This window comes from Vicugna pacos, chromosome 7 (genome assembly GCF_048564905.1).
Source record: "Vicugna pacos chromosome 7, VicPac4, whole genome shotgun sequence".
NCBI classification, from domain to species: domain Eukaryota; kingdom Metazoa; phylum Chordata; class Mammalia; order Artiodactyla; family Camelidae; genus Vicugna; species Vicugna pacos.
Window position 1 is genome coordinate 29,335,609 of NC_132993.1, and position 14,678 is coordinate 29,350,286.

The 14,678-nt window shown below is 36.5% G+C and overlaps 1 protein-coding gene across 16 annotated transcripts in view; it reads right to left on the reverse strand.

The window, feature by feature from the left end:
• The window catches only part of ST7 (suppression of tumorigenicity 7), a 230,052-nt gene that overhangs the window by 82,177 nt on the left and 133,197 nt on the right, over nt 1-14,678 (reverse strand). For 12 of the 16 annotated variants that reach the window (XM_072964611.1, XM_072964608.1, XM_031674189.2 and 9 more), the window contains 6 exons: nt 11,978-12,032; nt 11,232-11,347; nt 9,814-9,889; nt 7,615-7,683; nt 5,552-5,706; nt 3,278-3,375 (listed from right to left, as the gene is read on the reverse strand). In XM_072964611.1, the coding sequence (XP_072820712.1) occupies nt 3,278-3,375; nt 5,552-5,706; nt 7,615-7,683; nt 9,814-9,889; nt 11,232-11,347; nt 11,978-12,032 (569 nt within the window). The remainder of the gene's footprint in view (nt 1-3,277; nt 3,376-5,551; nt 5,707-7,614; nt 7,684-9,813; nt 9,890-11,231; nt 11,348-11,977; nt 12,033-14,678) is intronic. The other 4 variants (XM_072964612.1, XM_072964618.1, XM_031674192.2 and 1 more) reach the window with 1 other exon arrangement.

Here is a 14,678-nt window from a genome sequence, read left to right on the forward strand (position 1 = left end):
AGTCAAATAGGGTCAGGGAAAAAGGGTAAACTTGAGGTTAGCTAAATGGTAAAAGTTAAAAAGAGAAACTAAATTGCGGTGTCATATATCAAATGTTAAAGAGGCAAAATTCTCCAAAATGAGAATAAGCAATTGGCTTTTCTTTGAATTTAAGAAGCAAAAAATGCAACTTTTCTCATTTTGAATGAAAAATAACACCTTATAGTGAAGTTCAAAAGTCATCATGCTCTCTTAGCTCCACTTGCTGCCAAAACATTGCTTCAGTAAAGTGCTTGCATATTCTTGATTGCAAAAGGAAGCTAATTCAAGTGAGTATTTTCTTTTGAGAAAATATCCTAAGAATTCAAAATAATTAATGTGTTGCTTTAAAAAAGAGAGGCCATAAATCTTGACAATAAGAAGCATATATGTTCTTACCTCATCAATATTTCGCTTAATATTTTGATCCATAACTATTGACAGTTTGCCTTCCCAGAATTCCCATTCATTCTCTTTTAGGATATCTCACCAATTAACAGTTTTCCCTTCCTTAACAGATTTCCAAAGAAATGTTTTAGAGAGTCTAATTTTCATATGGAAGGCAGTTGACTCCAGAATTCCTATTTTCACTTTAAAATCTGCTCTAGGAAAATTTCAACCAATACATATGGGGTAGGATGGCTGTGTCTTAATGAAAAATTAGATCCTCCTGCCCTAAGGCTTTATCAGCAGGCTGCCTGGAATCCAGTTTGCTGTTTTATCAGAGGAAGCTTTCCAGCAAGATGGTTTATGTGCCTGTTGTTAAAGGAGTGAACCCCGCAGTGAAGTCCTCATTTATGCATAACCTGTGACCTGAGAGGAGTCAGGCCCGACCAACTGTCTCCTGCAAGGCTGGGACCAGCTGCAGCTTTAACAGAGAGGGAGCCTCAACCTCCCCTCCTTCCTTCAGGGTTCCAGGAGTTTCTGCAGGGAACAGCACTTTGGCGATTTCTCTTTAAAACACATCTCCACCGTATCTGACAGCATCCCTCACAGGACTGTTACAACAGTAGGGCACACATCTACTAGATGCTCCATAAACCCAGTCAAAACGCAACACGTATGGGTGTTCTGATAATAATACGACAGCTTTTTAAAGAAAATTAACCCAAGAAACATACACATATAAGTAGAGATACACACATATGCTGTATGTGTGTGTATACACATATGAAGACAGAGAGACTGCTTGACTGATTGATTCATTCAAGAAAAAGAAATCAGAAATATTCCTAAATGCCCGTAGGGGGAATGGTCCAGCAAATTAAAACATAGTTATATAATGGAGAAAACACAGGGGGAAAAAGTCTCTACCATATGCCAGGTATTTTCACATTATCTCATTTCATCCTCCCCATCACTCTCTCAACTACTCTTTTTGAAAAGAATCATTATTCTCAACTTACAGAAGACAAATGAGAAACCCATGAAAGGGAAGGAAGTTGCCCTGAGTCACAAAGCTAGTGAGATTCACATGCAGGTTTCCTTACTCCGTGCCCAGCATTTATCCCACTGGATCCCAGATTCCCCCCAAGGTATTTGTGGACTAAGTCAATAAATGGAATTGTAAATATAAAATAATGTTAAACAAAAATCAAACCATAGTATTGGTTTTAATCATGTGAAATTTTATATGTATATACTAAAAATGATGACAATCAGAATGAGACTGATGGAAAAAAACTGGAATTAAAATCAGCTGAGTTTGTTTTTCCTAAGTTGCTTAAGCCTATAATAAAGAAAATCACCAAAACTCTGTTCCTCCACGCATGTCTATCCCAAGCTAATTAAGAAAAGAATAAATATAAAACACCTTGTTAAAGGCTGACTATGGCTGGGCCAGTTTAATGTGGCTGGGCCACTTCAAGATAGAAAAATACTCCATCCTTCATAAAATTCTCAGCTCTTTCAGGGGCTGGTAGTTTCTTCACTATATCAAGGGATGGAATTTCTGCAAGTTAGAAAGCTTTGAGAGCAAGTCACTTTTTTAAAGAAATCTTCTTTTCTAAAATTTAGCACTTATACTGTATAACATTCTTTAAATTCTTCCTTCAACCAAAAGAATTTTATCCTGGGAGATCTCCTTTGCAGTGGCTTTGCCTGAGGAGCATCTATCATCTGCAGTCAAATTAGAATTATCTTGGAATCTGCCTCCTCTGTTCCTCTCCTCAGGTCTGGTGGCTGCACTGCTGTTTAATGGAGTAGCACGAACCCAAGCCAGAAGCATGAGCCTCACTTGGTCTTCACATGATGCTATAACTTGCAGGGGTGAGCCCAGAGTACAGGCCCCCACCGCCAAAGAGTAACTGGGAATTTACAAGAATAACTGCCCTTCCAGAGACAAAGTGAGGGAAGGCTCCCTAGGTTTACACAGTCCTGTTCTCAAACCCAAAAGCTGAGAATTGGGCATGATGCCACTTTCATCTTACCCCTTGGTTCTCTCCTTTTTATAAAGCACAGTTACCTATGTCTCCTAATTCAGGAAAACATAAAAGAATTAAATGTTGACAAAGGTTTCCTGAGATCGTTTTTAAAAAGAAAATGGTTTATAAATACAATTCCCACTGGTGGCCATTTCTTTGTGAAAAGTATTTCTTACTAAAAAAAAAAGTGGAAGTAGAAATTCCTCAACCAGTTTCCCTTAAAACCACTGTTTTTATTTAAAGTTACATAATAATAACTCCCTTTGGTTCTCTTTTGTTTTAAAACTCTCACCTATTTTCTCTCTTCTTATGTTGACTATTACTAATAAAATATCCTGATTCAAGAATCTAGGAAAATGCTTGAAATGACTACAATATGATTAGATCATAATATTATTAAGTCTGAGGGTAGCAATTTGACCCATAGTTTATTCAAATTTTCCTAACAACTAAGCATGAAAAAAGTCAGTTAGCTAAAATGGCTGATCTCATTCTTGGCTTCTGGCTACAGCCCCAAAGGTTTACTAATAAGAATATCTACTGAGATTTAATAGGCCAGTCACTGTATTAAAAGCTTTGCATCTATTATTGCATTTAATCTTCTCAACAATCCTAAGTAGTAATCATTATTATTGGTAAAGTTATTGTTATCCCCCAAAGAAGTTGGGTGACTTGTCCGAGATCACTCATCTACTAAGTTGGGAGCTAGAGCAGAACCCATCCCCCATGGGACCATCACACCATCGCTGGTACTGTCTGCTATGGCCGTTCCATGGGATCCTCCTTCTCTAAGTCAGGTGCATTGCCACTGTTCCCAAACACAAATTCAAACTCACATCTCTCATCATTTTCACTGCTTCCCTGGTCCTCCCGAGTCTTCTGGCACACATTGCAAGCCTTCTTTTGATGTAGACCAAGACATTGGTGTCTCGTCCTGAAGAGAGAGACATAAAACACCAAAACTTAAAAAAACAAGAGCTTTCAGCTGAGCAGCAAGGAAAAATACAGGGGTGCATTTTCCATGCCCTTAAAGGAAAACCTCGGAGAGAACCATCTGCTCATTTGACTATTCCTTACTGCCAGGAGCACTGACAACTTTGCTAATAGCAGAACTCATACAGAGTAAAGTCAAAGTTTTATACTTCCAAAGGTCAAATCATGTGACTGATTATTAATCCATGCTTTGAGTTATGATGCTGAATATTCAATAAATAAAATCATCTGCCACAAAGTGCTGGGAAAGTGAACATACCTACATTGCACGTGGCTTACAAGCAAGAATTCCTCATTCTTCTAGTGTGCATGCTTTGGTGAAGATGCAAAGAAGTGAATCTCTGGTTGCATCCTGATGAACTATTTTTTTTCCTTCTTGACATTAAGTCTGGAGAAGCCTCATCTTGAACTTCTGTTTTATATTATTCCTTCCCTAACACTGGTGACATCATAATCATCTCCAGGTCCCCAAAGCAGTCGATTTTGGATGGCAACATAACACATTCCAGATATGACAATAGACTATGCAACAAAATGAAAAACTACCCTGGTGTTAGAGAAAGCACTGACAAGCTAAATAGTTGTAACAACAGTCACTACAGCTCTTAAAAAGAACATTAGCAACTTCTCATCTTAATCTTTTATTTAATTATGTGTCTTTTTGGATATGTTTCCAGACCAGTGAGAACATGCATGTGCTTAATCTTCTATAAAATTACCATGTTTTAGAAAAACATGACACACCTGTTATAGATTAAGTATACATATAATATGCAGCTATTAAAAGATGTTAAGACCAAAGTCCTAATATTTCAAGTTTTAAACAATGAGAACAAGATGTGTGCTGAAAATTTGCCAAGTACCTACCAATTATTTTAAAGATGTGATTATATTTTTTGGATAGATTTAGGCAACAGGTTGAAAGGATTTAATTTACAGAATAAAAGAAATAAAATTTCTGAAATTATATAATAGATTATGTAATTTTATGTATTAATTCTCATTTAGTTCACAAAACAGACTTTCACTATATATGCCTTCAAAATTTATCACAGTATACACAATTTTTTTTAAAAGCAAGATACAGATGGTGATTAACGTATATACTACTACAGAATAAAAATAAAAACCTGTGTATTGGTGGGTTGTGTGTTCAGACTCATATACACAGGCCAAAATGCAAAGATCTCACTGTACCTTAGTCAGAGGGACTCATGCACTCAGTTTCTGCACCAAATCCAGGTTTAACACTAAAACGTAATTTTACAGTCTCAAATATGAAGGAGATACACTCTTCAAGATACTCTCCAAAATGCAGGAGAGAGAAATAAGTTGAGAGAAATCCCACTTTAAGGAAACAACCCAAAGTTTGGTTAGACAATGAAAACAGTCCCTCTCACAAGGGCCACTAAACTTCTGCTTCCACAGCCAACAAACTGACAAGCCAAGGAGCTCAGGGAATTCCAGAAACGGCTTTGTTGTCTTGTTTTTATACCATTACCCCCAAACTCTCAGTTTAACGTACTAAAGTGAAAGGTCTCATTTTAAAGAGTTCTGTTAAATAAAAGAAGCTATTGTTTTAAACACAAAAAATAAATCATTAGGAATTCATGACTCTTTCTCTCTGGAAGCCAATGCCAGTGCTTCCTAAATAAGAGCTAAACACGGAGACAATCACCAGTAACTGTGGTATTCCTAGCTGTCCCATTTCAACCCATGCTACAGAAGACCCATGAGATAAAACCCTTGACAGCATTAACACAAACTTAAGTTCTGTTTCCCAATTAGGACTTAAAGTTATAGGGCAGAGAAGCAACTGATAAACAGAAATACGTAAGAATTCTGAGGAGAAAAAGAGTTACCATTAGAAGTTGTTACCATAAATTTCTGGAGTTAAGAATCTATGGGCAGGAAAGAAAAGGTGAATTGTAATGAAACTATAAGTTAACTATGTACTGTGCTCTTATGGGAAGGAAAATTGATAAAAACAAAGAAAGGCAAAATCAATATTTATTCTAATCCAGAAGAATCATATTTTGAACTGGCCTGAGAATTTTCTCTGATTAATTATATTGTAATTCTGGCCCCCCAACATGTCATCCAGGAGGAAACCTTACTATGTTGGGCTTCATACTGGGATCCATGATGCTGTAGCTGCTGAGAACGCCGGTAACAGCCGTCTCCAGCTTTCAGGGCCTGCTTAAACAGCTTTTCTGCTTCAGCAATGGTTGTTGCTTCCTCTTCAGCCAGGAGAATATAGGCAGTTGCACACCTGTCCATTCAGATAACAGCCACCATCAATGACAAATCCAAGGACATGGTAACAGCTGTAGGAGCGCATGCAGAGGGGCAGGAGTTACGTCAAAACATGCAGAGTGGCCAACTGGTTCATGCACTCCTGCTTGTAGTCGTTGACACAAAACAATGGTACGAAAGAAACGTCTGTATTTTAGCTTGAGAGGAAGGATGAGTAGTGTTAGGAGCATGGGGCTCACGTACGGACTCCGCCCCTTATTAGTGTGTCCCTTTGGGCAAGTTATTACTCTGCCTCCCTGATGGAGAACAACATGAAATCTGTTTGTTCACAGTGTTGTTGTGAAGGTTAAGTAAGGTGATGCATGAAAAGTGCTCAGTACAGTAGCAGCCAGCATGTGGTACATGCTTAGTAAATGTCGACTAATGATGGCAGTGATAATAGCTGTTATTAAATATCGCCTTCTGACCCTCAGAGTTAGAGATGCCATAAAGCTTACTTCTATTTACTAAGCACAGATTTCTTTGAGGATTTCTTCAGAATGAGAAATTCATTAGATCAAGTAAGTTATTCACTTAAAAAGCAGTGCTTCAACATCTCATTACATACAGCACTGGTTTTCTATGTCAGAGACAAGCACTTGAAGAGCCTATAGGGAGAGTAATTTCTGAAGAGATCAAAATTTGATTCAGCCTCAGTAGCAAACCAAACTTAAATCCCACACCTTTAACAGTAATAGATACCACCAGTTGCTTAGTATATATTAAGCACTGTACCAGGCACTTAACATATATCATCTCATTTAATCCTTTCAACAACTTCTAAGGTAGGAAGCCAGAAAGGATAAACAGTCAACTAACAAACAAGGGCAACTCCTGGAAATTTAAACCTTCCAAATCAGAGAAGAACAACACAACTGCCAAAGAAAGGGAATGTAATAAGGAAATACTGAGGCCAGAGTAGACCACACAGGTCCTATCTGTACAGATCCCTCGGCTTTCTTTCTCCACTGTCTCTCTTGTGGTCATTTCCCTGCTTAACAGAGCCTCCATCAGACCACAAGAGAAAAAATAAACAGAAAGTGAAACCAAATGTTACTCTTACTATGCATAAACTACAACAGGTGGCTAGGAAAAGGAGGCTGGACTTGGAGGCTAATCTGAGGTTTGGGGTTACAAGTTAATCTTAGCCTTGAGGAGGGGTCTTGTAAATTCTTTAGCTGATCCCTCCAATTTCAGGCAGGGCTGCTCGATAAGGCTTCACACTGAAAGTGGTGAGGCAGGGAAAAAAATGCCCAGAAAAAAAAGCCATAAAACCAATTACTATGGACGGCAGCAGATATGACTTGGAAAGAATAATAATGATGCCAAAACTGCCCTGTGATTCACTGAGGAAAACAGGTGGGTTGGGCATCGGGAAGCAATACTTAAGGCTTCAGATGCCGACACATAAATACGGGTCCAGGGGAATGAAGTGAAAATCGAGATTATAATACTGAGAGGTGGACACAGTATCAGAGGAATTCGCTATGAGATAACAGTTGGTGGGCTGGGAGTTCAAGACAGGTTGGGGCTAGCTTGCTTGCTTTGTGTGTTTGTATTGCAAATAGTATTCTTAGGAGGAGAGGCAGAGTAGCACTACTAGCCAAGAAAACATACATCTATGTGGAAACTCATGAGTCTGGGGTAGAAACATGCTAAGAGCTTATGAGTGAAGGAGAAAGGAAAGAGCAGTAGAAGTGCTGATGGTTGGGGAATACAGAACAGACTGCTCAGCTCAATGGAAGATACAGATGATGCATCCTTGTCACAACACAACACACAGACAGAAGCAAGAAGGTATGGTGATGGGGGTGTCAACCATCCAGCTATCTGCTAGAAGTCTCATTTGGTTAGAAGGAGGGCACCCGACAGGTTCTTGACTTACTTTGGTAACAATTTTATCTCCCAGATGGTAGAGGAAGCAATTAAGGGAACTTCAACTCTGGACCTAATTCTGACCAAGAAGAAAAAAATAGTTGGTGAAATGAAAATTGATAGGAGCATACAGAGAGAGTTACTATGTCATTCTGGAGTTCAGGGCAATCAAAGAGAGTAAGGTGGACTTCAAAAAATTCAAAGAAAAGAGAGAGGCATGATTCAATGGCATGAGACTCAGAAGGAAAAATGGTTTAAGAGGGCTGGGCAGCTTCCAAATGTCTAATCATAACCACAGTCACAAATGATCCACTCAGGAAGAAAAGACCGGTGGCAAGTAGCCACTCTGGCTGCACGGAGATCTCTCACAAGGTCATATTTTAAAAAGGACATGTAAAAAAAGATGGAAAGAGGACATGTAATGAAGGACTATAAGAGAGTGAAATGAGCTTATAAGAACAATGCCAGGAGAGCTACAACTCCAAATTAGCTGAAGCTGGCAAAACAAAATAAAGACAAATCAAAACATGCTAAAGACTATCCCTCATTTTAAAATTATTATTTACGGCCCTATCACCGCCCCCATTTCTCCAAAACCATAACAAAAATAAATAAGCAAAAAAAGACAACACAACAACAACATCAAAATGAGGAAAGTTTATAGTCAGCAGCTGAAGATAATAAAGAGAAAGCAAATCTCCAACTCTTATTTTGTTCCTGGTTTCTCCATCAGGGAAAATGACTGTCAGACCGACAAAGGGAGAAGAAATTTCCTATAATGGAAACTTTTAATTCTAAAATGGGTAAAAAGATGGAAGACGGCAAACAACTTATCTATTCTAAATGAATTACTGTACTGGGAAGGCAAATCCCAGGAAGCCAACAGACCTTGTAGGCAGACCTCAGAATTGCTCTCTGTGGATAGTTAAGAATCACAAAGAATGGAGAAGTACTAGAAGATGAGATGACAATGTAGTAAAAACGTTCAAAAAGGGGAAGAAGGCAGACTTCCCAAACTACTGAACAGTGATTTGGAAAGATATTCTAAGGGATTATTAAAGGGATAATTTTTAAGCATTTTAGGAAGAAACTAGTGAATACTGGAAGCCAGTTTAAATTTACCAAGAATAAATAAATCAGGTTGTGCTAGCTTAACGTACTCTGATGGAGTTACTATACGTTAAAGATCCATAGCTACAACTGACATTTTTGAGATCAAAATGTAGAAATATGGGCTGAATCACAGTGTAATTGGGTGGCTTAGTAACTGGTTGAACAATAAATACCAAAGGATGATGATTCATGAAGATATGAACCTGGAGGGTGATTTCTATATGTCATGTCACAGGGTTTGGTCCCTGATCCTAATACTTTTATCAGAAACATGGGTGACACCCAGAAGGCACACATATCAAATTTGTAAATGATAATAAACTGGAAAATAAATACATTGCATGACAGAATCAGAAACCAAATTAGATCAACAGGTTACATTGGCAGGATTTCCAGCTTTCAAGTAAACCTTTTTACTAAGACCTTTGAAGAAGTTTCTGTAACCTTCAGAAAAATCATAAAATAGTTTAACAATGACCACTTGGCAGGGAGAGTGTTGAGGTGATTCAAGCACCAGACGAGTGTTTGAGCTACATGACCTTTACGGTCTCTGCCAACCCTGAGCTTTTATGACTCCAACTTTAAAAATCTTTCTCATTTTCTGAGAGCTCCAGACAAGACTTCCCAGCCTTTCTTGGTGACCCACAGAGCATTTAACAACACTGAGGACAGCATTTCCTCTTATCTTTGTCCTGATCTGGAAATATTTTTTAAGTGTAAATTCTTTACCTTATGTTTTTATTATGTTTTCCCTACTAGCAGAAGTTCTACCAAGAAAATGTGATGGCACAGATGAGCATTCTACATCTGAAAAATTTTCCCTGTCACAATGTTTTAGATATGTAAAGCACTGTATTTAATTTATGTCCTCACAATATTCCATGACTAGTCCTTGAAGGATTTAATTTAGAGTCACAGCAAAGTCACTAAATTGTTCTGTAAAATGACTAAAACTACCTCCACATGGATGTCCTTACTAAAAAAAATTTTTTTAATAAATTAATCCCCCCCCAGAATAATCCTCAAGTTCAAACGCACAATTTAATGTAAATATTCCCTGAATACATTCAGTAAAGCAAGATTTTCCCCCACTTACTCATTTATCTCTAAGGCTTCATGAGCTGCAGAAATCCTAGCTTGGGGGTTTCTCTCTCTCCAGGCTTTCTGCATTACTATTTCAGAAAAAGAGCAAAAAGCAGGTCAATAAATAATTAGAAAGACTCAGTACAGGACAATAGCTAAATTAATAGCTTTCAGCTTGAATTACAAGAGAATATTCCACTTACTAAGAGAGTCAGCCCAAATCTCCAAAGTCACACAAATACATTCCCATTTGCTATTCCACTGTCTTTCAATTGTTGATATCAAATCTTTCTCATAACTACAGATCTAACATCTTACAGACTAACCCACAGTCTATAATCATAGAGACTTAATCTTAAGATTGCTTAATCAAGAAAAGAAAAGGCATTCTAACAGAGATTTAATATTTCTTTTGCTCATTGATATCATCTGTTGTTAGAGAACACATTATTTTACACATTCTGGTAGGACATTGCTATTAATTTCTTACTTCTGTTTAGATACAACACAATTTTTATTGGTCATTTCCCCAAACACCTCCTGTTACAGACTCTGGATATTAGAACATTTTAAAACCATTTGAAGAATTATGACTTGGATCAGAATAAAAGTGCTTTAGGCTCTTGGTTAACATGTGTACCTCTTCCCAAAGTTTGCTGCAAACTCAGTTTTTATATACCAAAGCAGTTTTATAAATATATTATGGGAAGCTCAATGCTTGGCCTATTTATTATATATACTATGTATCCACCATGGCAAAGAGTACCTTTTGAAAAAGGGTAACAGTCTCCGTATTTGTTTTATAAATGTGTATCTTGTAAGTTAGTTTCTTAGGAGCATATACATATTCTTTTTTTTAAGTTTTTTTTCCACCTATTTAAGTTTGGTAATATAAAAAAATATCAGTAGGATTATTTGGAACTCAAGTAGTGTGAAATGCCCGCTAAACACAGTCTCTTCTAGGATGAAAAACAAGTCTGGATTCCAATAACCAAGGCCATGCTCCCATTCACAGCTAGTGAGCCTACAAATAGGCATATTAATCACTATAATATATTCATTAATCATTTAGATTCACTGAATCCCAATTTCTAACCAGAATACCATCAAGGAGACATGACCTTTCATTCTATCTCAACCAAGGATTTAGTTAGTTTCATGTAAGATTTATATTTCTTTTAAGTAAGTAAATCACTTTGAAATATTTCTTAAGTAACATTTTAAACTATAATGAGGAGATACATTATATTAATACATTAATACTTCATTGTGATAAAGCCTTATTTAAGTATCAGAATTCTGGGTCCTATTAGTCAATCTCTAATTTAAAATTTTATTTATTGGGGTTTTTGAAAAAAAGTAGTAACCTTGATCTTTAAAATAAACCAAAAATCCCTCCCAATCATTAACTCGCTAAAGGATTTTCCATACTTGCATCTGCGGGACGCAGATGGTCCGAGTCACAAGTAAAGAATGTCTGGTGGTCCTGGGCAGAGAGATTCATGTCATAGTAAGTCAGAGGCTCTCGTCCTGTCACCCAAGTGTACCTGTAAAAGGGAAATAAGATGGTCAGACACTTTTGAAAGAGGAAAGCAAGACCTACAAAATATTAAGCTACAAAGGTGTTGAACTATAAACAATTAACTGAGTAGTACTAAAACAGCTTTGTTAATTAAAAAAAAATCCTATTCTCCCTTTAGGAAGTATATCAGCAGAAAAGGAGTAAAAATTTCTGCTATATTTTTGTCTTAAAATTTTAGTAGCACTAGCAAATGAAAACCTTCCCTAATTAGCATTATAAAAAGAGATTTCCCAACAGCTATGAATATTCTGACTTGACTAATTATTCTACAAAATTAAATTCCAACATTACTTCTGTGGCATCTTTATAACCATGTTCCAGGTAAGCTTCAAAATATTTTGGCTGTATAATATATAATGAAAAGAGTAACTTCAATGGAAAATCTCTAAAAACAACACATTTTTGTATGTTACCCCAATTCCAATGCTAAAATATTTTTCAACAGAAAAATCAAAACATTTGAGGGTAACATCAAAAAATGGAAGCACAAAACAGACTGCTACAATGACCCCTAAATGAACCTGCAAAAACATTTGCTGCTGTCTTTGCTCTCTGAACTAGACCCATTTGTTTCCCAAGCTGTCAAAATGCTTACCGATTATATTCAGCGCCCCTAAATAAATTTAGTGGATTTCGCCATACTTTGCATTCTGCAACAAAGAGAAATGTGAAAATGTTACACATAAGTTCAGAGACACTACAAGCTAATTAATTCAGCAAAACACCCTTCCTGGCCATTTGATAAGATAATTATATTCTCTATTCTCTACATGGGAAGCAATGTGGAAAAACTCTGGATAGTTAATCAGGAAATGTAGCTCAGGCACCAGAACTTTGGAAAGTTTTGCCTAATCTCTCTGGACCCAAGTTTCCTCATTTGCTAAATCAAGGCATATGCCAAAATCAGCTAGTTCATAACTTCTATTGTCATTTCAACAGGTCTAAATAGATTCTAAAAATTTACTTCTAAATAATAGGTAGAAGGTAGAGGTAAGATTACTTTCAGTTACTCTAAAATATACCTTATAGTGACTATCTTTATGACAAGCTAAACTTAAACTCCAGAGTACAATATGTTAAGAACCATAGACTCTTAATTAGGGTCTATGCTAACACTGATTTTGTGATAATTCACTAGATCGCTTTTACATTGCTGTAAAGGAATGGTAAGAAAATTAATACTAAAGTTACCATTGTTGTAGGGAGAAACTCTATGAAAATAAATTATTTTCAAGCACTGCAACACTGATTATTCATGCAGACACAGGCAATGAATCATCACACTAATAGCATAATGTTAGTGTGTACTAACAGATTATACATTTTGTTGTACAAGGACCACAGACTTTTAGAACCAAAGGATTTTAACTTAGAAAAGTCAGTCATTAGCTTCTGAGACTGTGTTATAGTAAATGTGTGACTAATAAGCTACAATTATTTTAAAACAGTCTATGATTAAGACTTTCTACTGATTCAGAACACTACCTTTCTTTGGATGAATAATTTTTATTAGAAAATAAAATCAGTTAACAGTATGTAAAAATCCATGTGTGTTGTCAGCCAAAGAAACACACCCAACAACAGAGACACACAAAAGTGAGCAATTATTGCAGAAATCAAAAGGACATTAAAGGCCATGGATGATTCATTGAGATTCTACCCTCAATCTTGTTGCATTCAAAATTCATCTGTCCACCATTCATCCATCCATTCATCCAAAAAGCATTAATTGAGCACTCAGTGGATGAAGCAAACAAGTAAACCATCAATCACAAGACAGCATGAAAATGGAGGAAAACATAGAGCACAATGGGACACTGTAAGTAATCTCAATAAATTTTCGTTAAAATAGTGAATGAAGGGTATAATCAGAACAAGAAGACATGTTTTTACTTAAAGAAGATAAATTTATCTTTAAATTAGGGCAGGATCCCACCTGAAATTTACTTAATGTTTATGGACAATGTCCCTAAGTTTTCTGTCACTTAGCTTAAACTGCCACCTGGAAAATGATCTTTGCTCAGTTAGTTCAGCATCTTTGAATTTTGTTCTTGAGAAACTCAGATGCAATGGCTGTCACTTCATATGACGCTAATCAGAAAACTATCCTTTCCTTAAGTAAATACTTTTTCCAGATATAAAGCTCCTTAGTGGGGTCACTAACGCACTTGAAACAACTGGTGGGCCAAACAACCATGATCTCAGCCTTTATGACTTTTATAATTCTTAACTCCTTACCACTGCCAACCTTCCTAAGAAGATGTCTTTCAAGATTCCAACTGCTTTTCTTGAAGTTTCATAAATAGTGTGAGGATTGTATTAACATACAATAAACATGCACACAGGATTAAGAATTATGATGGTCATTTTAGCATTATTCACAATAAAACAGGGACATTCTGGGTGATGCCTCCCCCCTCCCACTGAATTTCATATGAAATACTAGTAAAAAGGTTATGTCAAATAATTTGTCTCCAACAAATACATTATACTGCCTGGAAAGATAAGTGCCATTCAAATACCAGCTGGCAAATTATAAAGCAAATTGCTTTCATTTAAAATGTTAACTCTATTATATATTGGATACAAATGAAATTATTTCTAAATAAAAATGAATCCAAAGAGAAATGGTGTGTACATCTACAGTACGATTGAGCAGCATCTAAAGATGCCATCTTTATTTAGGAAGTGCCATGACATAGCCAGCAGGGGGTGCTGCAAACATTTTGAAATATTGCTTCTATAGCTTTATTAGAGAACTGAACTTGGAAAAAAAAATCATTAACATTAGTGTCCTACCAGTGGTCTGTATTCAGTTTCTTCAGCTATTCCTGAAATTTAGAAATGAGGATCTAAGTAACTGTAACAGAAGTAAAATATTCTGAGTGAGAAAAAAAACATGATGAAATACATAAGAAATGTCTTCATGAGCTCTAGTCTTCAGATTGCGGGTACAGGGAAGGTGCAATTTTCATTTAAGAAATCTGCAATCTAGACGTCGAATATGAACTCATGTCAAAATTTCACTTCAAATTAGGTCATAGCTACATTAGTTTTTTTGTTGCTCTGCTTCATAAACTTCTCTTTACTACAAAAACTCTCTTGGTCTGGAATCACTCTGGGGAATGTACCTCATAAATATCAGACTGCCTGATGATTCCGTGATATGGACCAAGCTTGTAAATGCCAAAAGCATTAGAATACAAAGATTTAAGTCAAGAAATTAAACTCAGGTCTCCAGAGGGTGAAAGCTTTTCCATATGAGATCCAGTTTCTTATTTGAGCCTTTGAGGAAT